Source organism: Mesoplodon mirus, assembly GCF_964341445.2.
Source record: "Mesoplodon mirus genome assembly, chromosome: 17".
NCBI classification, from domain to species: Eukaryota; Metazoa; Chordata; class Mammalia; order Artiodactyla; family Ziphiidae; genus Mesoplodon; species Mesoplodon mirus.
The window spans coordinates 8,851,453-8,875,564 of NC_138993.1; the positions used below are offsets into that span (position 1 = coordinate 8,851,453).

The 24,112-nt window shown below is 38.8% G+C and overlaps 2 protein-coding genes across 6 annotated transcripts in view; one reads left to right on the top strand and one right to left on the bottom strand.

The window, feature by feature from the left end:
* Nucleotides 1-58: 58 nt before the first annotated feature.
* Nucleotides 59-7,489, bottom strand: ZAR1L (zygote arrest 1 like; the record flags this gene model as incomplete). The annotated part of the gene is made up of 4 exons (XM_082602279.1): nucleotides 6,815-7,489; nucleotides 6,218-6,310; nucleotides 4,397-4,471; nucleotides 59-202 (listed from the first exon to the last, which is right to left on the bottom strand). The coding sequence occupies exons 1-4, from the start codon at nucleotides 7,472-7,474 to the stop codon at nucleotides 59-61; spliced, it is 972 nt and encodes a 323-aa protein (XP_082458405.1). The 5' UTR covers nucleotides 7,475-7,489.
* Nucleotides 7,490-9,389: 1,900 nt separating this feature from the next.
* BRCA2 (BRCA2 DNA repair associated) overlaps nucleotides 9,390-24,112 on the top strand; it is a 54,637-nt gene continuing 39,914 nt past the window's right edge. For all 5 annotated transcript variants that reach the window (XM_082602096.1, XM_082602097.1, XM_082602099.1 and 2 more), the window contains exons 1-10: nucleotides 9,390-9,554; nucleotides 10,246-10,351; nucleotides 13,034-13,279; nucleotides 18,530-18,638; nucleotides 19,530-19,579; nucleotides 19,672-19,712; nucleotides 19,922-20,033; nucleotides 20,812-20,861; nucleotides 21,124-21,235; nucleotides 22,032-23,150. In XM_082602096.1, the coding sequence (XP_082458222.1) occupies nucleotides 10,285-10,351; nucleotides 13,034-13,279; nucleotides 18,530-18,638; nucleotides 19,530-19,579; nucleotides 19,672-19,712; nucleotides 19,922-20,033; nucleotides 20,812-20,861; nucleotides 21,124-21,235; nucleotides 22,032-23,150 (1,906 nt within the window). In that variant the 5' untranslated portion in view covers nucleotides 9,390-9,554; nucleotides 10,246-10,284. The remainder of the gene's footprint in view (nucleotides 9,555-10,245; nucleotides 10,352-13,033; nucleotides 13,280-18,529; nucleotides 18,639-19,529; nucleotides 19,580-19,671; nucleotides 19,713-19,921; nucleotides 20,034-20,811; nucleotides 20,862-21,123; nucleotides 21,236-22,031; nucleotides 23,151-24,112) is intronic.

The following is a 24,112-nucleotide window of genomic DNA, read 5'->3' on the forward strand; positions in this document are numbered from 1 at the left end:
GAACTATACAGTAAATTACAAGAAGAGTTCAGGTGTCCCATACGAAGCATGCTGCCTGTCACATGATGCATTTAAAGCTGTAAATATTGCCACAGGAGAATCTCTTGTCTTTGCAGCGGCCACACAGCTCCTGCCGATGAGGCCTCCTTAGATCGATGTGTCTTTTCTTTTGAAGACAGGAACAACGAGACTTTGAACAGGTCTTTTGAAAAGAAGCAACAGTTTGGGGACTAAATGATCAAATTAGTTCTTCAAATGTAGTCTTCAAATGAAAATACTTCTCCCCACCACCCCTATCCCCGATATCTTTCTCCTCCTTTGAATACTATGAGAAGTCCAAGACCAAGCTGTACAAAACCACTCACAGCCCACTAAATGCCATGCATTTTTCAAAATGAATGATCAAAGACGATATTTAAGAGAACATTGATGAGCCAGTCCAGAAGATACAACAGAAAAGGTTTAAAAGTTAGAGTTTTGTAGAGTCTCTTCATTATGCAGGTTTCTACATTTGTAGCCAGGTGGGAGTGAGCAGTGGGTATTAAGTGATTTGATTACCTAGACTGGAACATTTAAAAAATACTAGAGCAGTGATTCTCAACCAGTAGTATTTTACCTACCAGCAGACATTTGGCAATATCTGGAGAGATTTTTGGCTGTCACAACTGGAGGGAGTGGTGTTCTAGAGGAAGCTAAATGTTTTCCTTCCAGTCATGCCTAATCTCTGCTGGAATTTGAAGTATTTTTAACCACTATCCTATTCTGTCTTCTGATAAATAAAAAACACACCCCATGGAGACTGGTATACTACCCTGGTCCACCTTCCCAACCCTGCTAATCTTTGAAAATTTATAATCACTGCTCTATTTCCTGCATATGTCCATAGTCAAAAAGAATAAGTCAAGCTTTACCTTTTATATTGTGAAAATAGGCATTTTTATTTTCCAAATGAGTGTCTCAGATATGATTTATCAAATGTTGTACTGCACTTACATCTTCCACTCTCCCGTTGATGAGTATGCATCCTTAAGAAAATTCTAATAGCAATACTCACATGTTGTTTACTCTAGGTACTGCTCCAAGCACTTTACATAAATTCACTTAATCCTCATATCACCTTTATACGGAAGAAAAGGCTTAAATCAAAACAAATTTTTTTAGTTAAAAAAAAATCAGGATTTAGTCTAAAGGTAGGTTTCTGGTTTTAGTAATGGTGGATTAGGTGGTTTTTGTTTTTTTTTTTTGTGGTACGCGGGCCTCTCACTGTTGTGGCCTCTCCCGTCACGGAGCACAGGCTCCGGATGCACAGGCTCAGCAGCCATGGCTCACAGGCCCAGCCGCTCCGCGGCATGTGGGATCCTCCCGGACCGGGGCACGAACCCGTGTCCCCTGCATTGGCAGGCGGACTCTCAACCACTGTGCCACCAGGGAAGCCCTGGATTAGGTGGTTTTAACCAAATCTCCTACTTAGGACAACAAGAAAAGCTGAGCAGAAAAGATAATAATTAAAAACAAGAACTACTTGAAGGCCCTGGAGAGTTACCAAAGTATCAGAGGAGGAAGCCCAGAAATAGAGATGAGCCTGACATTTGGGACTATTTTCTCTCTAAAGGCAATACTGTAAGAGGTGAAAGACAACAGGAAGCTGAAAATGAGTTTAACAAGTTGATGAGGCTGAGGGATAATCTTAAATATGTCAAAATAGGAGAGACCTGGTAAACAATGCAGGTTTTGTGCTGGGACCCTGAAGGGCCCTGAAAGGCTACACCCTAAGAATAAGAATAAACCAAAAATTGACCAGCTTTCAACTGCTGAAGCCCAGTTTCAAAACAGCTCAACCCTGATTGGAAAATAGTAATCTGAAATTGCTAGTGTCCCCATCTGCCCAACAGAAGCAAACAAGTCTTCTGTAAAAAACAATACTATCCTAGGCCTCAAATTATTACTATAGGGGCTTCCCTGGCGGCGCAGTGGTTGAGAGTCTGCCTGCCAATGCAGGGGACACGGGTTCGTGCCCCAGTCTGGGAAGATCCCACATGCCGCAGAGCGGCTGGGCCCGTGAGCCATGGCTGCTGAGCCTGCGTGTCCGGAGCCTGTGCTCTGCAACGGGAGAGGCCACAGCAGTGAGAGGCCCGCGTACCGCCAAAAAAAAAAAATTATTACTATAATTTTTCATATACACTATATAGCACTCAAAAGTAACCAGGTATATAAGGAGACAGAATGACATACTCAAAAACCAAGGAACGTGAAGAGGATAGCAACAGAACCATAGAGGATTAAATTAATGGAGTTTTATGGTACGGATTTTAAGAAAATGATGCTGAATATGTTCAAAGAGATGAGACTGATATTTCCAACAGAGAACTGGACGTCACTTAAAAACACATAAAAATTCTAGTACTGAAAAACACAGTAACTGAAATCTAGAACTGAATAGGTAGGTTTGACGGCAGATTGGAAAGAGCAGAAGGAAAAAATAGAGAAATGGAAGATAGTTTAGTAGGTGCTATCCAAACTGAAGCAAAGAGAGACAAAAGCATAGGAAATACAGAAAAGAGCATAAAAGAGATAAGGGATATGGTGAAAGGTCTAATATGAGTAATTAGAAGAAAGAGAGAATGGAGGTGGAAGTAATATTTTAAAGATAATGGCTGATAATTTTCCAAGAGTGATAAAAGTCTTCAAGCTACAGATTCAAGAAACACTATGAATTATAAACAGGATAAATACAAAGAAACTACTATTGGCCATAAATTGTAAAACTGTTGAAAACCAAAGCAGAGAGAAATATCTTAAAAGCAAACAGACTTAAGAAGGTGAGAGGGCTTCCCAGGTGGCGCAGTGGTTGGGGGTCTGCCTGCCGGTGCGGGGGACGCGGGTTCGTGCCCCGGTCCGGAGGGATCCCACGTGCCGCTGAGCGGCTGGGCCCGTGGGCCATGGCCGCTGGGCCTGCGCGTTCAGAGCCTGTGCTCCGCAGGAGGAGAGGCCACAGCAGTGAGAGGCCCGCGTACCACAAAACAAAACAAAACAAAACAAAAAAAAAGAAGGTGAGAAAAAGTGAGATATATTACTTCAAAGGAGCTGCAATAAGACCAACAGCCAACTTTACAGAAACGATGAAAGTTAGATCCTTAAGGGGCAGAAAGAAACTACTGCCAACCTAAAAATTTTATACTCAGCAAAAATATCCTTTAAAAAAGCTATCTAGACAAAATAAAAGGTGTCACCTTCAGACCTGCATTACAGGAAATATTAAAATGTGTTCTCAGGTAAAAGGAAAGTGGTCCCAGAAACAAAAAGGACCCGAGAGCAGCAGAAAGGTTAAGTATGTAGCTAAAGCTAAATTAATTATGACTATAACAAATAATGTCTTTTAAAGTTTAAAATTAACATACCACAATAGCAGGAAAGAAGTTTGGATGAAGTGATAAGGAATTAGTGTGACCTAAGGCCACTGCATTGTCAAGAAGAGGTGAGATTGACTTATCAACGTCCACACAAGTTGTTAAAGAATCATGCTGTAAGATGAACATTAAAGAAGAACATTAAAGAATGAATAACGGCCAGATAATGGGGGGGGTTAAAAAAATCAATTCAAGTGAACACAAGAAAAAGGAGTATAATAGTAAGAAAATATATTTAAATCCAAAGTAATTAGAGTAAACAGACTAAATGAGAATGTCAGACTAGAAAATCTAAAGATAAATCATTTATAAACGATTAGACTCGTTTTTTAAGTTATTTATTTCTTAGTAGTAGAAAAAGGGTTTTAAGTAAGTGAAGGATTTAGGTTAAAAAAAAATTCTTGATTATGAAAATCAACTATGTCACACTTTTCTGAAAAGCTTCAAAAGATGTCTCCTGCAAGCTGTTTTAGGTAAGAGCTCATCGAATTCTGTGACATCCTAGACCTTGGGGACACCATGGAATCTGATCACAACTCTAATACTATCTGTCCAACCTTGGGCAAGTTATTTCCTTATTGAACTTTAGCTTTCTGGTCTGTATCATGGGAATAACATCTACCTCAAAGGTTAGATTACAGGAGATAATGAAAAGCACTTGGCCTCAAGTTTGGCACATAGTAAAAGCTTAATAAAGGTTACCTGTTAAATTATTACATGCAAACTATACACAGGGTGTTTGAGGAAAAACACACCACATACATAAACACACCACATAAGGCAACTTAAGAGTAAATCTTCCCCTTCCCCCCCACAAAAAACCTAGAATTAATGCTTTTTCTAAAATATTATAAAAATTCAAACATACAGAAAACCTAACACTCCTGTACAGATATCTAAGTCTATCAAATCCTAACATTTTGCCACAGAAGCTTCATGCTTAAGAATGAAAACATTATAGATACGATGGAAATATTCTATTTGCTTACCTGGCATTGGATTGCTTCTACTCGATAAGGGTTAAAACTCTTTTGGCATTTGCAACAGAGTTGTTTGAAATAAACCTAAAGAGAAATTTGTCTTTTACACAAGTTTATATGTACTCTAGGCTCCCAGATCTTAATTTAAGTAATCCATTCCTTCACCTTGCAGCTTGCTTTTGCCCAACCTCTATGCTGAAGTCTTAAGCTCTTCTAGTGCTATCAGTCACTTTTTCTTATTCTTTGAACCTCATTTTCCTTACCTGTAAAATTGAGACAATACAACTTCCTTTTTCTATAATTCTGACAACTACCCAATAATGTACACAAAGTACCACAGTAAAAGTCTTCAGTGAGAAGTAGCTATTATAACTTTATTCATTGTGCAGGCAGAACCCTTGAACAGCTCCTTTTGTCCTGGTCTATTTGCCCCTACTTTTTCATTTTTTTCAGTATTTCTCAATTTGAAATTTAAATTACTTATAGTTACCCACCAACACACGTGGTTTCCAGGCTTTGTGCATTTTCTTGTGCACTTTCTCTCTCTTCCTCACTTGATGAACTCCTATTTATAAACCTTTAAAATCCTGCTTGGACATCAAGATGCCTTCCCTCTGACAAGGTTAATTTTCCCCCTCCTGTATCATTTCTGTACCACTTCCATGCCACGGGTGCCAATGCATATATCATCAAATCTGATTTTGTCTGCGTCACTCCTATCAATAAATTTCTCCAGGATGAGTTCTATGTCTTATTCTTTGTTTCCTAGTGTCACCAGTGTTTGAATTAAACCCACTGTTTCTTTTCTGGCAAGAGAAGGAAAGTAATTTTAGTTTAGTTTAAAAATCTATTCGCCTCCAGGGTCTAGTAAATGGCTAGGGTTATTAAAAAAAAAAAAAAAACCCAAGTTTTCATTCAGGTCGTAGCATGCCTCCTTACCCTCTCCCTCTACAGTCCTTAAGCAGGAAAAGCAGTATCTAAAATGCAACAGCACAGCGGCCTCAAACTCAAATGCTTGTAGAGGTGAATGAGAGACACCAGATGTAGACTGTTGTGAAATAAAGGCTACATGCCCAGTGAAAGGAGACAGAAGCTGCTCAAGTCCAGCCTACTGCTCTCAAACTGAGAGTGTTTAATGACCAGTCTGATGGTACAGGAAAATCTGGAAATGCAAAATGTGGAATCTTTCCCAGCCTAAATATGTTGACAACTAATTCAAATTAAGGCGTGGAGCCTAAATAAGCAAGTCTCTCAAGGTTAACCTTCACAATAAATTATTTCTCTCATTGCCCCACCTTGTGGACAGACAGTGGAAATTTTCTAGAGCTAAGGCCCAAACCTGTTACAATATACTAACTAAAAAATGATTATAGGGCTTCCCTGGTGGCGCAGATCCCACATGCCGCAGAGCGAGCGGCTGGGCCCGCGAGCCATGGCCACTGAGCCTTGGTGTCCAGAGCCTGTGCTCCGCAACGGGAGAGGCCACAGCAGTGAGAGGCCCACGTACCAAAAAAAAAAAAAAAAAAGATTATAGCAAGTCCCAATGTATACAAGAGCAAGAGTTCATTTAAATAACCTGACATTTCGTCCAGTGCAACTACCAAACCAAATATAACACCAGGGTATGGTTCAGGAGCTCAAGCGCTCTTGTAGACAGCCCAATTCAGTTCAATTCAAACATTTACTGAACACCTGTTATGTGCCTGGCATGGAGGCTGCCAAGATGACCAGGACAGCATTCTAGTCATGCTCCGTTAGGAAACATGCTCTTCCTCCATGTAGCACCTGTGCCCGCCCATGCTCTCCCTTGTCCCACTCACTTTTACTTACCTTATTAGTTCCAGAAATGCACCACACATAAGCACTCTCCCATCTCGTCTTACAATCTTTACAGTGAAAATAGCCATATTTTGGTTCTAAAAACTGCAAATAAGGAGGAAAAGTCCTTTACTATCTTGGGGTGGCAGGGAGGGGGTGTGTGGATAAAAAGCCAAATCCTTCTATCCTTGTGGCTTTGTATAAGACACAACAAGAAGCCTCCTTAATCTCATTCAGAGCTATTCTCAAGGTCACTACGTGAACTCGGCTCTCAAGGATTGATTACTCTGGGACGCTTCTAGCTGCTCTCACGCGTTTCCAATCTATTTCCCCCAAGGCCATTAGCACCACCTTCACAGAACGAAGATCTGATCACAGATTTCACAAACCTGAAACCCTTCTTTGTCTCCTCATTTCCAATAGCTATGGTTCCCAAACTTTGGGTTTTCATAGGCTTAAAGTTGGCACCCCATTTTACCAAAAAATTACACAACACACATACACATAGGACATGTAAAATACATGTTTGCGAGAGAAGATTCTGCTCTCGTTGCGCCAGAAATGGAAAAAAGGAAAGAGAGGGCTGAGGCGAGGGAAGAGAAAGCTCACCTGGAAGTTGGGCTTCCGGAGCGGCTCGCTGGCGTCTCCCTGAGCTTGCTTGCTCTTCCTTTCCCGAGGACTTGAGGCATCTTCCTCCCCCAACTTTTCCTGTTCCCGGAGTTCCTCCCGCTGGTCCTCTTCCGACCTTGGTGTTGGTGGCGGCAGCGGCGGCGGCTGGCTGGCCTCGGGAGGACACGAAAGCGCCTTCCTCTCCTCGTCTTCCCCATCCTTCTGCAGCCGCACCAGGCCCCTGCGGCCCATCACTGGCGAATAGACTCCCCAGGCTGACAGGGGTGCCTTGTGCCCCGTGCTGCCCCAGGGGGAGCGGCTGTGCAAGGTGCGAGGCCCCAGTGAGCATTGCACGGACTTGTCCACCCGGGGGCTCACCTGCACGCCTACCTCCTTGGTGTCGGCCTTGCACAGACGCAGGCTCAGGCTGGGGTTCATCTGGGAGAGAATGGCCTTAAGCTGGGCCCTCTTGTAAGGGTCCACGCAGTAGTCGGAGGCGTTGGAGGGCACCAGCAGCCCCGGCCTGGCCAGGAAAGCGGGGGGACCGTTGTTGTGCCTCCAGTCGGGCTGTTTGTGCTCAGAGAGTCCAGGCTGGCCCAAAGGCAGAGTGTTCCCGTAGCCCGGGTACAAGCTGTAGGGAACACGGACCAAGCGCTCCATCCGGCCGCCGTGCGCCCAGGCGCAGCGCAATATCCTGGGGCAGTGTGTTTGTGTCCTTGTTTTGCCTTCCACCTTCATCCGCCCCCTCTTTCTCCAGATCAAGTTGGTTCACGTTCTTCCCGAGCTTCTCCATTTATTTCTGATTCTGATGGGTGCTGCTTCCTATTACCCTAATTGGAGGAGGGAAGGCGATCTCCCTACCTACGGAGGTCTAATTGCTACCTCATCCCTAATTGCTTTTTTCTGTCTCTTCAATTCACTGCCCCTGAATCTTTTTTCAAAGCTGTTTTTCATTTACCTTCTTATTCACACACGTTTTAATTAGTAATTCATTATTCCCACAGTGACTTACCATTTTAGAGATCCTGTTTTAAAAGATACTGTACATCCAATACAAGCAGTAAATTATTTGAGCTGACGCACTACAAGAGTGAGTATTAGGAAGAAAGTATATTACGGCAGAGCTAATGAATGTAAAAAACCTGGTACTACAGGAGCAAGGAGCATAAAGTTATGGGCAGAGTGCGGGGGCGGGGGAGGGGGGAGGAACAATGTATATAGTGAAAAAATATATTTCACAGGGTTGTATGACATACCAACAGTTCTCATTAGTCCACTCTAGTGGACCCGCCCCCCAAAAAAGGTGAAAAGCAGCAAATTGTTCAGATTTAGAGGTTAAATGCAGACAATCACAGGATAGTTAAGTATCTGAAGTTACACAGACTTAACTGAAAACTGGGCCTTATTTATCATGCAACTTACTTAACTAGATGACTCAGATTCCCCATCTGACAGTACTAACCAATTTATAGGATTATTGTAAGATTAAACATGATATTCTTTATAAAGCACAAAGCAGAATAACTCATAGATGTTCATTAAGTGTTAGCTGTTATTGGATAAGGATCTCAGGCCCGTGTTTCTTTGCTATTTAGACCTAGATGATCATAAGCTTTGGTATCTATCTGTATTGGTAAGGCTTCCTACTACAGCAAAGGATTATGATCAAGCTAAAATGACACCTCAGGTACCAAGTAGAGGCCACTCTTTTTCAAATCCACGGTTGCTTCCACTGTTTACTGCTCAAGAGCCCTCGGAAAGCAGCAAGGCCCATGAGCCCCTCTCACCTCCAGAATCCAGCTGAAGGCTTCCTAGGAACTACAATAAACCTGAATTAAGCCTTGTGCTAGGCATATCACAGACCCTGTGAATAATGAGACTGCTGTCTTCCAGGGCAGTTTGGAGGGGAAGTCAGGCACAAAACAGGTGTTTGGTACCCTAGGAATGTCAGGGATACTACGGAAGCCTGCAGAGGGAAGCGCCTAACACTGCAGGAGGCCTGAGGTGGGTTTCACAATTTTTCAAGCAGGGAAACAGGCTCAGAGGTTTTGAAATCCTGCTGCCTAAGAGCAACACGCGGACTAGAACCGATGTCCTCTGGCTTCAAATCTCAGCCTCTTCCACTCTTTAGGGAGCACTCAGCCGGGAAGGCAGTTATCCACAGCCACGGACCACTCTGGGGCTTTCTAACGTCTGCCCACTTTGGGGGACGCCCGCTCTTAGGACAAAACAGAGACTTTTCACAGACCCCAGGCCGCATTCGAGGGCGACCACCCAAACGTGACAGGGAGCAAAGGGGGAGGAGGCGGCGAGTATACATAGGGCGTGGTGCCTCCAAGCAGCGCGGCCTAGTAGTCTGAAGGCTCAGGAGAAGAGAACGTGCACCTCAGCTCCCTCTTTAGCGGCTCGGAACTGACTGTCAGGCAGCCGAACAAGTACTCGCTTTGGCCACAGCTGGAGGCGGCGGCAACCCGGCCCGAGTCTGACTTCCGGGTGGCGCGCGCGCGCTGCGTGCAGCGCCATGGCGTCATCGCGTGACGTATCCCGTGAGCGGGCTTTTGGAGCGGGAGTCTGAAATCCGCTGGGCGGAGGTGGAGCTGTTACGGCTCCGCGTAGTGGGTTCTGTCTGGGGCGGTGGGTCGCGGCGAAACGGAGCCTGCGGGGTCAGATTTCTGATCTGAGTGCCGGCGCACGTTTTGTCAGCCTACTCTGGACAAAAACAGCTGCACCTCTGAAGGCGGTTAGTGTTGGCAGGGGTGGAGACGGGCGGCGGGGAGCGCCTCCGGTCCCCGGGTGGGAGCCGGGCCTCGGGCCCTCACTGGCCCCTACCCGCCCCGCACCGACGGGGAGAAGGGACCCGCTCCACGGGGCTGGAGGGTCGAGCCCCACCCCTTCCCGGGGACTCCATTGCCCAGCTTTGGGCGCCGCTTGTCCTAGACGTCTCAAGCTGGTTTCCTTAATTGGAATCACGATGAAGTTACTTTCACGAAATATTGCTATTTTGGAAAATGTCTTAGAGTCTGTGGCCCACTGTATCTGCCTCACTTAGTCCCCGGGTAACTGCTGTGTTAACGAAGATTTACTGATTGGGAATTGTCAAACGGTGTTGATCTAATAGCCCTCGCTAACTGCGCAGCCACTAGCCACACGTGACTAGTTAATTTAATAAAGAGTAAATAATATTAAAAATTCTGTTCTTGAATCAGACTTGCTACATTTCAAGTGCTGAATGTGGCCAGTGGCTGCTCTATTGGACGGCACAAATATACAATTCTCTCTTCATCGCTGTAAGTTCGATTCTTTTCCCGAGTGGGACCGAGGTAACTAAGCATTGTAACTTTAGGCAGGTTTACCCGCTTCCGCTTTTACCTCAGAGTCACTTAAAAAGGACTGCATCCCTGTGAAGTGTATTTTGGTGTTCTCTTTTGCAGACTCCGTTACCAAACGTTGGAATAATATTGTAGATAAAAATGCCGATTGGATGCAAAGAGAGGCCAACGTTTTTTGAAATTTTTGAGACGCGATGCAACAAAGCAGGTATTGACAGATTTTATATAAATTGATCGTTTACATTGAGAATAATGTTTTCAGAAAAATGTGTAATTATGCATGCTTGCTGAAAAGAATTCAGCACTTCATGTTTTTGTTTACACTATAAACTGTGCTTTATGGAGTCATAAATCAGTTAGGAAAATAATCATTTACAGTTAAACAAATGATAAGTATAGAACCTGTAGTGGATAAAGAGGAGACTGACCCCATGATTAGCAGAATTGTTTTTAAAGCAGAGAACTTCTAGCAAATCAGAAGCATTGGTAACGTTATAGCAGAAGTTGTCAAACTTTTTGGTCTCAGTTCTCCTTACACTCCTAAAATGATTGAGGACCAAGAGCCTTTGTTTATGTAGGTTACCACATTAGAAATTAAAACTAAGAATTTAGAAATATTATTTATTTTTTTAAAAAATATTTTTATTTATGTATTTATTTGGTTGTGCCGGGTCTTAGTTGTGGCATGCTAACTCTTAGTTGCAGCATGTGGGATCTAGTTCCCTGACCAGGGATTGAACCCAGGCCCCCTGCATTGGGAGCGTGGAGTCTTAGCCACTGGACCACAAGGGAAGTCCCTAAAAATATTATTAATTTAATTAATAAAAATAAACGCATTGCATATTAACATGAATAACATGTTTATGAAAAATAACTATTTTACAAGAAAAATGTGAGAAGAGTGACATTATTTTAAAATTTTGCAGTTCTCTTTACTATCTGGCTCAATAGAAGATAGCTGGATTCTCATACTCATTTCTGCATTTAATCTGTTACAATATGTTGTTTTGGTAGAAGTACATGAAGAAAACCCAACCTCACACAGCAATTCAATTAGAAAAAGAAGTATTTTAATAGTCTTCACTTAACTGTGGGTATTTTTCTTTGGTACTACTCCAAAACTCAAGACAAGTGGTAGTTTCTTAAAAGTTGCAATGTGGAATCCGAAACCATGTAATGAATTTTTCATACTCTTCTTACATTAAATTCAATTAGTCTTTCTTGTACCTTGAATAAATCTTTTATCCATGTTGTAACATCATGCGTGGATTATTGGAAAAATATTAATGATATTCCATATATTGACACCTTGCATTAGACATTAAAAAATCACATTGGGGGGCTTCCCTGGTGATGCAGTGGTTAAGAATCCGCCTGGCAATGCAGGGGACACGGGTTTGAGCCCTGGTCCTGGAAGATCCCACATGCCGCAGAGTAACTAAGCCCGTGTGTCACACTACTGAGCCAGTGAGTCTCAACTACTGAAGCCCATGCACCTAGAGCCCGGACTCCGCAACAAGTGAAGCCCTTGCAACGCAACGAAGAGTAGCCCCCGCTCGCCGCAACTAGAGAAAGCCCACGCGCAGCAACGAAGACCCAATGCAGCCAAAAGATAAATTAATTAAATAAAGTAAATAAAAATCACATTGGTTACCTCACTGATTTCATCAGAAAAGTCTTTTAAGATTGGGAAGACATCAAGCTCACAGAGGCTCATAGAGTTTTTAACAAAATTCTAATTCTCATTTGAAAGCTCACATGTTATCATTGGCAACAAACTATTGTTTTCCCTGCAGTAACAGGCTCACTTCATTCATTTTCGAGAAAATGTCTACCAAATCACCCAACTCAGAATAACTTAGTCGTTCTTTCTTGTGAAAATGGCTTTCCACGAAAAGTGCTAATTCAGCTCACAGTTCATCACGAGTGCTTTTTCTAAACAACTCTTGTGCTTAAATATGCAGAAATGCTTGAATGCTTCCATTTTTGTCACAGAATATTAAAAAGATGTGCTCAAGGGTTAGGCTTTAATAAAACTAATTTTTGCTGCCTAGTTAAGGACACTTTAAGTTAAACTTGCTTTTTTTTTTTTTTGGCCGCACCGCGCGGCATGTGGGATCTTAGTTCCCCGACCAGGGATGGAACCCGTGCCCCCGCATTGGGAGCATGGAGTTTTAACCACTGGACCGCCAGGGAAGTCCCACTTTTTTGTTTTTGTTTTTGTTTTTTTACAAGTGCATGGTGACGAAGAATACAGTGACTCCTAGTACAGTTTGTGGCCACTGCCTTTACTCAGGCAAAGCTGTTATCAGTTTTACCCACCAGTGGTATAAATGTCAACGTTGGGGAAAAGGCAAATGATGGCTAATATTATTATGAAAATAGTTTTGACCTTATGGACCTCTTGAAATGGTCTTAGTGACCTTCGCCTCAAGTGGTCCACAGACCACACTTTGAGAACCACTACTTTAAGGATAGATCACAGGAGAAATTTTGTCTTTCTCTTTAACAGAGAATCTATTCCATTTGATTTGTGAGTCTGCACGTCTCTTGTACCTATAGATTTATCACAGCCACTTATGTAGTAATGATAATTACTTGAATTGTATCTGTGGAATGCATTCGTACTATGGATGATTTTTGTTTCTGAGTCGTGAATATGAAAGAAAACTTTAGAAGAGCTAAAATAGCTAATAATCTCCTTGTAACTTTTGTAAACTGTTATACCTTACTACAGATTCATAAGAGAACAGATTAATGATCCTGTTTAATTAGTATTCCTTAAAAGTAATGAACAGTCAAAATCTCAAGCAATTATAATCTTTACTGGCTCGTGGATTTTATTGTGTCACTGATTAAAACCCAGATGGGATTTTAATTTTTCTTACAGATTTAGGACCAATAAGCCTTAATTGGTTTGAAGAACTTTCTTCAGAAGCTCCACCCTATAATTCTGAACCTTCGGAAGAATCAGAATATAAAATCAGCAGTTATGAAACAAACCCATTTAAAACACCACAGAGGAAACCTTATCATCAGTTGGCTTCAACTCCAATAATATTCAAAGAGCGAGGTCTAACTCTGCCACTGTACCAATCTCCTTTAAAAGAATTAGATAAATTCAGATTAGATTCAGGTAAGTAATGTGATGTGGTTGACTAGAAAAAACATGAACTAGTAATTCAGACAAACCTGTGTTAAAAATCACAGCTCTGTTGTTACCTGTGACATGTTGGTCAGCTCAACCTCTCTGGCCACACTCCCCACCTGAAAAGTGGAAATGTGAAAATAATACCTAGGTTTGGATTAAATAAAATAATGTAGGTCCTTGATAAATGTTTCTTTTCCTCCTTCCTTTGATTAATATACCCTGCCCACTGAGATTTGCTAAATTATGTCATTCCTATACAAAAAAACCTAGGGCTTGTTTTGATGTTAAACTAAACTGTATTTCTGCAGGCTATCACAGAGGACAGAGATTCTTTTTAACAATTGCTATAAATGTCTTTTGATTCGGTAGCACTTTCTTGGGCCTGTGTGCCAGATGTTTGCAACTTGTCATGTAATAAGATTATATATTCATTTAAATATTTATCACCTGCTTGATTTAAGTAACATACTCTTCCTTTCTTTGGAGTATTACTCTCTAGTAAGAGGAATTAACAATACACAGATTAAGGACAGTTTAGGGTTGAATGTGGTACATGCCAAAAGAAAAATACAAAAAGTATAATGAGAGTTAAGAAGAAAGAAAGCATAAATAATATTGAGAGCAATTAGGGAATATTCAATTGAATTAAACCTTGAAGAATAGAAGAGATTCAGAAATCTGAAGATGGAATAGAGTGAGCGTGTTCTAGGCAAAGGGAAAAACATGAGGAAGAATATGTAGTTTGTGAAGTTAATAGCAAGTAATTCACACTGTTTGGAGTCTTTCGTGTTTAAAAGGGACCAATAAACAGCCTAAGGCTAAAAAAAGCAGATTAGAGGCAGGCATTGAATGCCAGGCTAAAGAAATTGAATTTATTTGATAGGTTGTTGAGCAGAGAAGTCACATGCAAATTTAATCATGCTACTTCCTGCTTCAAACCTTTGATTACCTCCCTTTGCCCTCATGATAAAATCCAGACTCCTTAATATGATTTACAAGGTCCTTTATAATCTGTTCTCTCATTAACTCTTGCCTCATCTTGCCATAATTCCCCTCCCACCCACACTCAATTTACCATTCATTTGTACTGAATTTCTTTCTGAAATCACCATGCTCTGTGGCTCTTTACACACTGTTACCTCTGCCCAGTACTTACTTACTTACTTCTTGTGATTTGTCTAGCTAATTGACACTCATCTTTCAGATCTTGACTTATCTCTCTGCTTCTGGGAAGTATTCCCTCTTACACTCATTTAGCTTCCAGTGAAGGAGACTTAACATAAGCAATTGTCCTCTGATTAGTGCTATGAAATAGGAAACTCATTAGAAAATGCACATATGAAAGGGGATGTAGGTAATGAGCAAAGATTTTCTTAAACGTTATTGGATACCTAATGGCATACGTAGTGAGTATTCAGTAAGTATTTGTAGAATAAATGAATATTTATTTTGCTTAGAAAGCCTAAAAATCTGGCAGCAGTCTTTGGAGATGTGTTTTTCAAAACGTGAGGCATGGACCATTAGACTCTCCTGAAGTGCTGATTGAAAAGGAAGATTCCCGGCACTTTTCTCAATCTATTAAATTAGAATCTCTGGGAATGGTGGTCATGAATGTACATTTTAAACTAATTGGGTGATTCTTATAGGAAGAGAAGACTGCAGGCAAGGAGATCAGTTAGGAGACATAGTGGTCCAGGTGATGGGATCAAGTGCCTGAATTAGAGTAATGGTAGTGAAAGTGGAAATAGAAGATAGAAACTACAGGACCCTGCAATAGCCTAGATATGGAAAATTCAAAAGAAAGGATCAAATCACAGGTGTAGGGCACGATTAAGAATGGAGTGGTGATATTCGTAGAAATTGTAAGCACTGGGGGAAAAGCAGGTTTGAGAGGGAAAAGGTTTGAAAGGATAAAAAAAAGTAGATTGAGGTTTGGATTGCAGTTTGAGAAAGTATTGGGATGTGAAGGTGGAGATGTCCTGAGAGATTTGGGGAATACAAGACTGAAACTAAAGAAAGAACACAGGTGGGAGAGAAAGCTATAGGAATCAACTATCTGTTTGGAAAGTGAGGAAGTCATCAGATATGGTGAGAAAATTGATTATGATGAGGCCTAGGACAGAACCTTAAGGAATATGTAACAAATGAAACGTAGAGGAGAACACAGAAAAGGGAATCATCCATTCAACAAATATTCCATGCTTGCTTTTTGCCTGGCAGCTTGCTTGGCATTAAGGATACAAACATGAATAAGATGGCTTTTGACCTCTGGAACTCAGTCATGTAGGGGAGAAAATATATAAATATACTGGTTGGTATATGTTATAATAGGAGCATGTACAAAGTATGATGTTATAGATATAGTCAAGGTAACAGCCATCTGTCTTAGTTGGTCAGGAAAAGCTCTGTAAACCAGTTTATACTGAATCTACTGAATCTTGAAAGACATACCTAGAGTTGGTGGTTTATTGTCTAATTGTAACCTGCTGGGATTGGTCTTTCTATAACCAAGGAAGGATAGGAATGAATTAATAAGGTCACTGTGGACTCACGTCAGAGGAGTTAACTTTTTTAAGGTTGCATAAATAATTCTGTTGACTGTAGTATCTTGAGACCTTTTGCTTTTAAGTTTACTTTAAATTGAGTATTGAAATGTAAGGGTAGGACTTAAACTGTTTTTAAACGTACTTAGTTCAGTTCTAACATCTAATATATTATTTTTAAATTATCCATTAAATTCCATGAGGCGGTGTGCTATTTCTTCTCAGCAGTCTTTCCTCTTGCATGATTCCACGAGTTTATCTTAACCATCATTCGTCTTATTTATGAGATCCTCAAGTTATTTGGAAAATATTTATTGGGGTATGAACTTCATTTTGCCTGGTTCATTTATTTATTTACTTTTCATTTCTTACAGTTTCTGTTCTTTTGCACTTCTTTTTATTGCTGAGCCAATATCAATACTTTATTATTAAAGTCCTGTGTTTACACTAGGGTTCATTCTTTGTACAGTTCTGTGGCTTTTGGCAAACGTGTAATGTCATGTACCCACCATTACAGCATCATACAGAATAGTTTCACTGCCCTGAAAATCCCCTGTGCTCCACCTATTCACCCTTCCTTCCTTCCCCCTAAACCCCTGGCAACCACTGATCTTTTTACTGTCTATAGTTTTGTCTTTTCCAGAATGTCATATAGTTACTGTCTTCACTTAGCAATGTAAGGTTCCTCCATGTCTCTTCATGGCTTGATAGCTCATTTCTTTTTATCACTGAATAATGCTCTTTTATATGGATGTACCAGTTTGTTTATCCATTTACCTATTGAAGGACACCTTGGTTGCTTCCAAGTTTCAGCAATTATGAATAAAGCTGCTATAAACATTCATGTGCAGGATTTTGTGTGGACCTGAGTTTTCAATTCGTTTGGGTAAACAACTAGGAGTACAATTGCTGGATCTCATCCTAGAAGTATGTTTAGTTTTGTAAGAAACTGCAAACTGTCTTCCAGAGTGGCCTTACCATTTTGCATTCCCATCCACAGTGAATGAGAGCTTCTCTTGCTCCACATCCTCATCAGCATTTGGTGTTGTCTGTGTTTTAGATTTTAATCTAAATACACCATTCTAACGGGTGTGTAGTGGTATCTCATTGTTTGCCTTCTTTTTTAAGTCCATGTTTTTGTTTGTTCTGATTAGGATCTTTGTTTTAAGAAAGATCCTTAATCTTTCTTAAAATGAAGAAAAGGGAAAAGGTGAAATTTCAAAATAGGTTTAGTTACTTTTCAGTATCTTTAACTAAAAGTCTCTTAGAGAAGGAGATTGGATATCTTGTTGAAGAAAGGTTTGCAATTTACACGTACATTTGGCTTATGTGTATTGCCTGTTTCTTGAGAAAGGAGAATATAACACAATGTTTGAGTAGGCTGCTACAAATAGTTTTCAGCTTGGTCTTTGCTTTGTTTCACTAACACTAATGCAGCTTATTTTCCCCAAAGCTTCTCTAAGTTAGAGATTATAGGAACAATTAAAGCGATTATTTTTATTTTTTTATTATTAATTTTTATTGAGTATAGTTGCTTTACAATGTTGTGTTAGTTTCTTGCTATAAAGCAATTACTTTTAAAAGAATTTTTTAAGAGTAATAATAAGCGCCTCAAGTGCCAAATTTGTGATACAGAAAATAGGAATGTTGAAAAACTATAAATTGGATTTGATAGAGCCATATATAGCTTTAGAAACATTATTGTCTCAGAAAGTAGATGTGTTCAATAAGAACAGACACAAGTATGTGTCACTGTCTACACCCCACTTTTCTTATCATTGCTAATTCATTCAGCCTGTATTTGTGGAGTGTCTATAATGTATCAGGCATTATTGTAGTTTCTAAGGATACAGTGATAAATAAAACAAGTTCTCTACTTCAAGGAGCACACAGTCTAATAGGGGAAACAGGAACAGTGTATGATAAACTACTCTGTGGGGAACACATCAGAGGGGCAGTCAGTCTCACCTTAGGGACCAGTAAAGATTTCTGGAGGAGGAACTTTCAAAATGGAAACCTGGAAGAGAATCTAGGTCAAGAGAAATAAAAAGAGGTAGAAAGAAACAGTTTGTACAAAGGCCTAGAGTGAAAGAGAACATCCTTGCAGAATATGCACGTGGATGGACATGGCTAAAATTAGGTTGTGAAAGAATGTCATCGTAAAAATTAAATCAGATTGTGAAAGGCCTTGTTACTAGGGAGTTTTGTTATGGAGTTTGAACTCAATCTTGAAAACAAGATCTTGAGAGGTTTTCAGCAGAAGAGTTTTGTACTTTGGTAGGTTTTCAGTAAATGTCTTTTCCTTTACTCTCACCTGTCAAGATACCATAGTACTGTGTGTAACTTAATGACAAGTCGCCACATTTATTTTGTATTCCACTTGTGTACATTTCAAACAGTTTTCCCTACTATACTGTGAACTCCTTGTGGTTAAAGCTCTGTCTTGAATTGTATTACTCAAACTGTCTTGGGCTTGTTGTATGCGTCACATAGTTGTTGAATGGGGACAGATATCCTTTGAGACATCCCTTTTTGAGAGGAGTGAGCAAACTGAGAAACCAGTTCAGACTGAATTCCCCATATATTCTCCTTCCCAATATAGATGAGGCTTTTTGTTTTTAAATTCTTCCAGAGAATAAAAATTCACAATCTAGAACATACACATCCTCACTAAATTATTGCACTGTTTCAGGAAAGGACATTGCCAGTGGTAAACATAAAAGTTGTTGCACAATGAAGGCGAAAATGAATCAAGTAAATGATGTTACCAGCCCACCTCCAAATTCTTCTCTTAGTGAAAGGTATGATGAAGTCATTATATTAAAATATTTAAATGAAACGTTTTCCTACATGTGATGTTTGTTATATACAGATGCATCTAATTTTCATGGTAATATTTTGCTGTAGAGCCTGGTAGAGGATCTTCTATTTTAAAATAATTTCCTTTTAGATTGAGTCCTTTAATACAATAATTTCTACATTAGAAACATTTACTTTGTTTTTCTTATAACATTGAATTCACTATTTTCCTGTGTATCCATGGAATTTTTAAGTAACAAAAATATTATTGATGAAAAGCAATGCCTTTGAAATATCCTGTTTAAAATAATTTGTGTACTTTGGGGCTTCCCTGGTGGCGCAGTGGTTGAGAGTCCGCCTGCCGATGCAGGGGACACGGGTTCGTGCCCCGGTTTGGGAAGATCCCACATGCCGCGGAGCGGCTGGGTCCGTGCACCATGGCCGCTGAGCCTGCGCATCCGGAGCCTGTGCTCCGCAACGGGAGAGGCCACAGCAGTGAGAAGCCCGCATACCACAAAAAAAAAAAAAAAAAAAAAAAAAAAAAAGGAATAAAATAATTTGTGTACTTTGAATCTTTGGAGAGAATATGATGCTATTATAGAGTCACTTTATATAATTTTTAAATTCAAAATATACAATTCCTAACATCTAAAATTTGTGAGTACTTTATACATTACTTTCAATGGGGATTTGAAACATAAGTTAGTGGTTACTTAATTCTTCATGAGATATTTACTTTTTAAAAAGTAATCTAAAAATATTACAAACTAGTGTAATTCTAATAATTGATATGACTGAGAGTCCTTTTTTAAGTAAGATTAGTATTTTGTTTCTTTTTGCTATTTTTGTTCTCTTTTGAAATAATCTGAGGGATTTGTTTTGTTTTGTTTTAGTCCTGTTGTTCTACGATGTACATATGTAACACCACAAAGAGAAAAGTCAGGTATGATTAAAAACAAGGCTCTTTATTTTTCAAATACTCTAAATTTTAATAAAAATAAAGCTTAGTAATTTTGTCCCTTGTTTTATCCCCAGTGATATGTGGAAGTTTATTTCATACACCAAAGCTCATGAAGGTAAATATTCTGCCTAGTTTATTTTTACTATGTAGTAATTGAGAATTTGACAGTAGTGTCATAAGTTTGCCCTGAGATTTACAGGTCTGTACTTGAGATTGATTCACATAGGCATTCAGTAAATGAAAAATTAAAAAAATAAGTGAATGAAAAAATATTCTTAATCATCAGTGCATTTCTGTGAAATAAACTATTTTCTTTATTTTCAGGGTCAGACACCAAAACGTATTTCCGAAAGTTTAGGAGCCGAGGTGGATCCTGATATGTCTTGGTCAAGTTCTTTGGCCACACCACCAACACTTAGTTCCACTGTGCTCATAGGTAATACTAGCAAATATGTATTATATAAGATGATGTTGATAAATTATCATCTGTAATGCTTCTGTCCAAAAAGAAATATGAAAAGATGATTAGATAGTAATCAGATTAGATAATACTGTTTTTGATAGGTGTGTTGGTAGTTCAGAATAATTTTATTCTGTTTAGTGTAGATTGAAATAAATCTCAAGTGCATTAAATGGTATTTTAGAGGAATCAAATTAATTTGTACACAAACCAGGATTTTTTTTTATTCTAGGAAAAATACATTCCATGTTGATTCCTCTTTAGATGGGCATTTAATTTTCTTCTTTTCTTGCTGAGATGAAATAATATAGGTAAAAGCATGTTGAAAAGTAAGAAATGTTTAACGTATGATATGCCTTTCAACTATATTGTTATCTAAAAAAATACTAAAGTCTACAAGCTTTTGCTTTTATGTCATGACCTCACAGCTTCATCTGATTTTCCAAGCCTTTTGGACAGTATTACCTTCAAGTATTACCTTGTGGACACTATTACCTTCAAGTCAGGATCAGCAAACCATAGTTTCTTACCACTTTATCAGTGGTACTAAGGAATTGTGAGCACAGCTTATCCACTGTGTTGATTGACCTTTCTAATTACTATACTTCGATCAATTAATTTTGTTTCAAATGTGTCATTTAATCCAATAGTGCATGTTTCTTTTGATGTCTGACCAAAAAATACATGTTTTACATGAACTTTAATGTATGACATATGATACAGTATAGGTAAATTGAACTTTTTTTTTTTACAGTCAGAGATGAAGAAGCATCTGCAACTGTATTTCCTAATGATAGTACTGCTGTAAGTAAATATGACAAATTGATTATGCTGTTGCAATTGCATATAATTTCAGAATGCCTTGAAAAATTATTTATCTTGCATTTTTCATTCTCTAATTTATGATTTATCTAAGCCTTTGAGGAAGTCTCTAAACCTGTTTCCATATGTGATTTTCTTTGACTTACTATGACACTTTGCTGTCTCTCTGTTTAAGAATAAGTTGAATTACTATATGCATACTGAGAGTTTTTATACTAGTGATTTTAAAACATAACTTTTGCAGATTTCGAAAAGCTATTCTTCTAACCATGATGAAAGTCTGAAGAAAAATATTACGTTTATCCCTTCTGGGCCAGACAGTGAAAACAAAAATCAAACAGAAGCTAAAACTCATGGTAAGTCCTTTTGTTTAATTGAACTACTGTTTTCAACTGACATCATTGAAATATTGCTCCTCTTTTCTTGAAGAGAAAACACATTGCTTCTCCTTTCATGATTACTGAAGGTATTGAGAATAGAAACTAACTTGATTTAGATGAAAATGTTTAAACATCATACTAGGACAATACTATTCAAAGATGCTGTTGTGACACAAAAACAAAAGAAAACCCATAACTCAAAACTCACAGAGATGCAGATTAAGACTTAATGATTAATTAAATGTGAAACCTTATTTTCTAATTGGAAAGTAAGTATGGTTGCAGATATATCTAAAGTTACCTAATCAGGTCATTGGAATATTGCATATTCTTAGTATTTGTGTATATCTGTATAAATGTGTAGGATTGGATATCTGGGTGTGTGTGTATGTATGTATAAAATCAGATTTTATTGCTGGTTGTAGGGCCACAAAATTTGGAACTTCTAGTTTGATAAATCTTAGAATATTAAGTTGTGTATATATAGTAAACTTGAGTTTCAGTTGTGTAGAGCTGGCAAAGAAAGGTTATTAGGGATTGAGTATGAATAAAAGGCTTTGAGTACACTGGAATCAGTCTTGACCAGAAGAACAGGGCAAGGTTGGTGCCTCCCTACCCAAAAAATATCTAGCACTCAGGATGACCCTTTAAATGCTAAATTATGTGTTATTCAGTGTATACTATTTCTATGAAAAAGGTTTGAGAATAGTATAAATTATATGGCTGTGTTATAAAACATTATTAATAATGCTTCTGCTTTATATTTTAACAGGATTGGAGAAAATGTTAGAGGATTCATTTGGTAAAGTAAATAGCTGCAAAGACCATTTTGAAAAGTCAATGCCAAATGTCCTAGAAGATGAAGTATGTGAAACAGTTACAGATATCTCTGAAGAAGATAGTTTCCCAGTATGTGTTTCTAAATATAAAACAAGAAATCTACAAAACATAAAAACTGGCAAGACTAGGAAAAATATTTTCAATGAAACAAAAACTGATGAATATGAAGGAGCTAAAATACAAATGACAGAAAATAAACATTCATTTGTACCTGAAATGGAGCCAAATGACAGTGATCCATTAGATTCAAATGTAATAAATCAGAAGCCCCCTGGGAATGGAACTGACAAAATCTCCAGGGAAATTGTACCATCTTCAGCCTCTGAATGGTCTCAGCTAACCCTCGCGGGTCTAAATGGAACCCAGATGGAGAAAACATCCCTACTGCATATTTCTTCTTGTGACCAAAATAATTCAGAAGAAGATGTCATAGGTACAGAGAAAGAACCTACCAACTTCATTACTTCAGAAAATTCTTTGCTGCATATTTCAAGCATATCAAAAACAGTGAAGATATTAAATGAGGAACCAGTGGTAAAAAAGAGAGATGAAGGGCAGTGTCTTGAGTCTCGTGAAGATTCCACTGTTGTGGGAAAGCAAGCACTATCTGATTCTTCTCTAATAGCTGCTCCACGTCAGGGTATCAAGAAGTCTGTATTCAGGATAAGTGAATCACCTGAAAAGACTTTCAGAGCAGATTTCTCAAGTAATATGACTGATGCAAACTTTGAAAAAGAACCAGAAGCCTCTAAAAGTGGATCGGAAGTACAAACTGTTTGCTCACAGAAAGAGGATTCTTTACATACAAGTTCAGTTGATAATGGCAGCTGGCCAGCCACTACCAAACATACTTCTGTAGCTTTGAAGAACGCAGGTTTAATATCCAGTTTGAAAAAGAAAACAAAAAAGTTCATTTATGCTATATGTGATGAAACATCTTATCAAGGACTGAAAATGCAGAAAGACCAAGAATCAGAACTAACTAACTCTTCAGTCCAATTTGAAGCAAAGCCTTTGGAAGCACCACATACATTTGCAAACGTTGATTCAGGTACCTGTGTGTGTGTGTGTGTGTGTGTGTGTGTGTGTGTGTGTGTGTATAGTGTGTCTAGTTTATGGATGGTGACAAGTTTCTTATTTGAATATGTGAATCTCTTCCTTCAACCTTTTTAAAAAACATACTTCCTACTTTCATTATGTAGTTTTTTCTTCTGTAGTGTTTTGGGTTTATTTTAAATCTGTATTTTATATTCAGTATCAGGCATTGTTGTTTAGGCCTTTGATTACCAATGTTCAGAATCATTTCATTCAAACTTGTTGGATTAATTTGCATAGTATATATATAATCATAACTCTTGAGACAGAGCATGTGATTCATAAACATCAAGAGCTTGGCTACTTAATTCCTGCTTTAATTTTCAGTATTTATTATATGCAAGTTGGACAATTCTGTAAATATGTTGTGCTATTTAATATGTATTTTCTTTAAAGCATGTAAAAAATAGAAAAAAGCTAACTGCCAGCTAAGTTTAATGTAAGGCAGTCATAAAATAGTGACTTTTTTGTTGTTATTACACAGTTTTCTTCAATATTTAGAGATTGCTTAGAGTTATCACTATATCTCTGGGTGTCAGGAGTGTGCACAATGAAACTCATTTTTTATTTGAGCAACAGTTTATTTACCAGTAACTATACTGTATGTTAAAAAGGTGATTTTATCTCCCTGTGTGAAGATTTGAGTGGGTGGTAGTATCTCAGTGAACAATAGGTTTGGTGGAACTGGAGTAGAGAACAGTTTGAGATTTAGGTTAATTTCCAGAGAAAAATGTTTGATATTGTATATATCAGAGATAAAACCAATGAAACAGCTAATATGTAGTAGTGGTTAGTGATTAAATGAAATGAGATTAATAATTTTGACTTGTTAGTAGGAAATTCAGAGGGTCAATAAAATTAACGAAACAGCAGTTTAACCCATTTGCCTGACATTAGGTAATCTTTCAGGACTTTCAT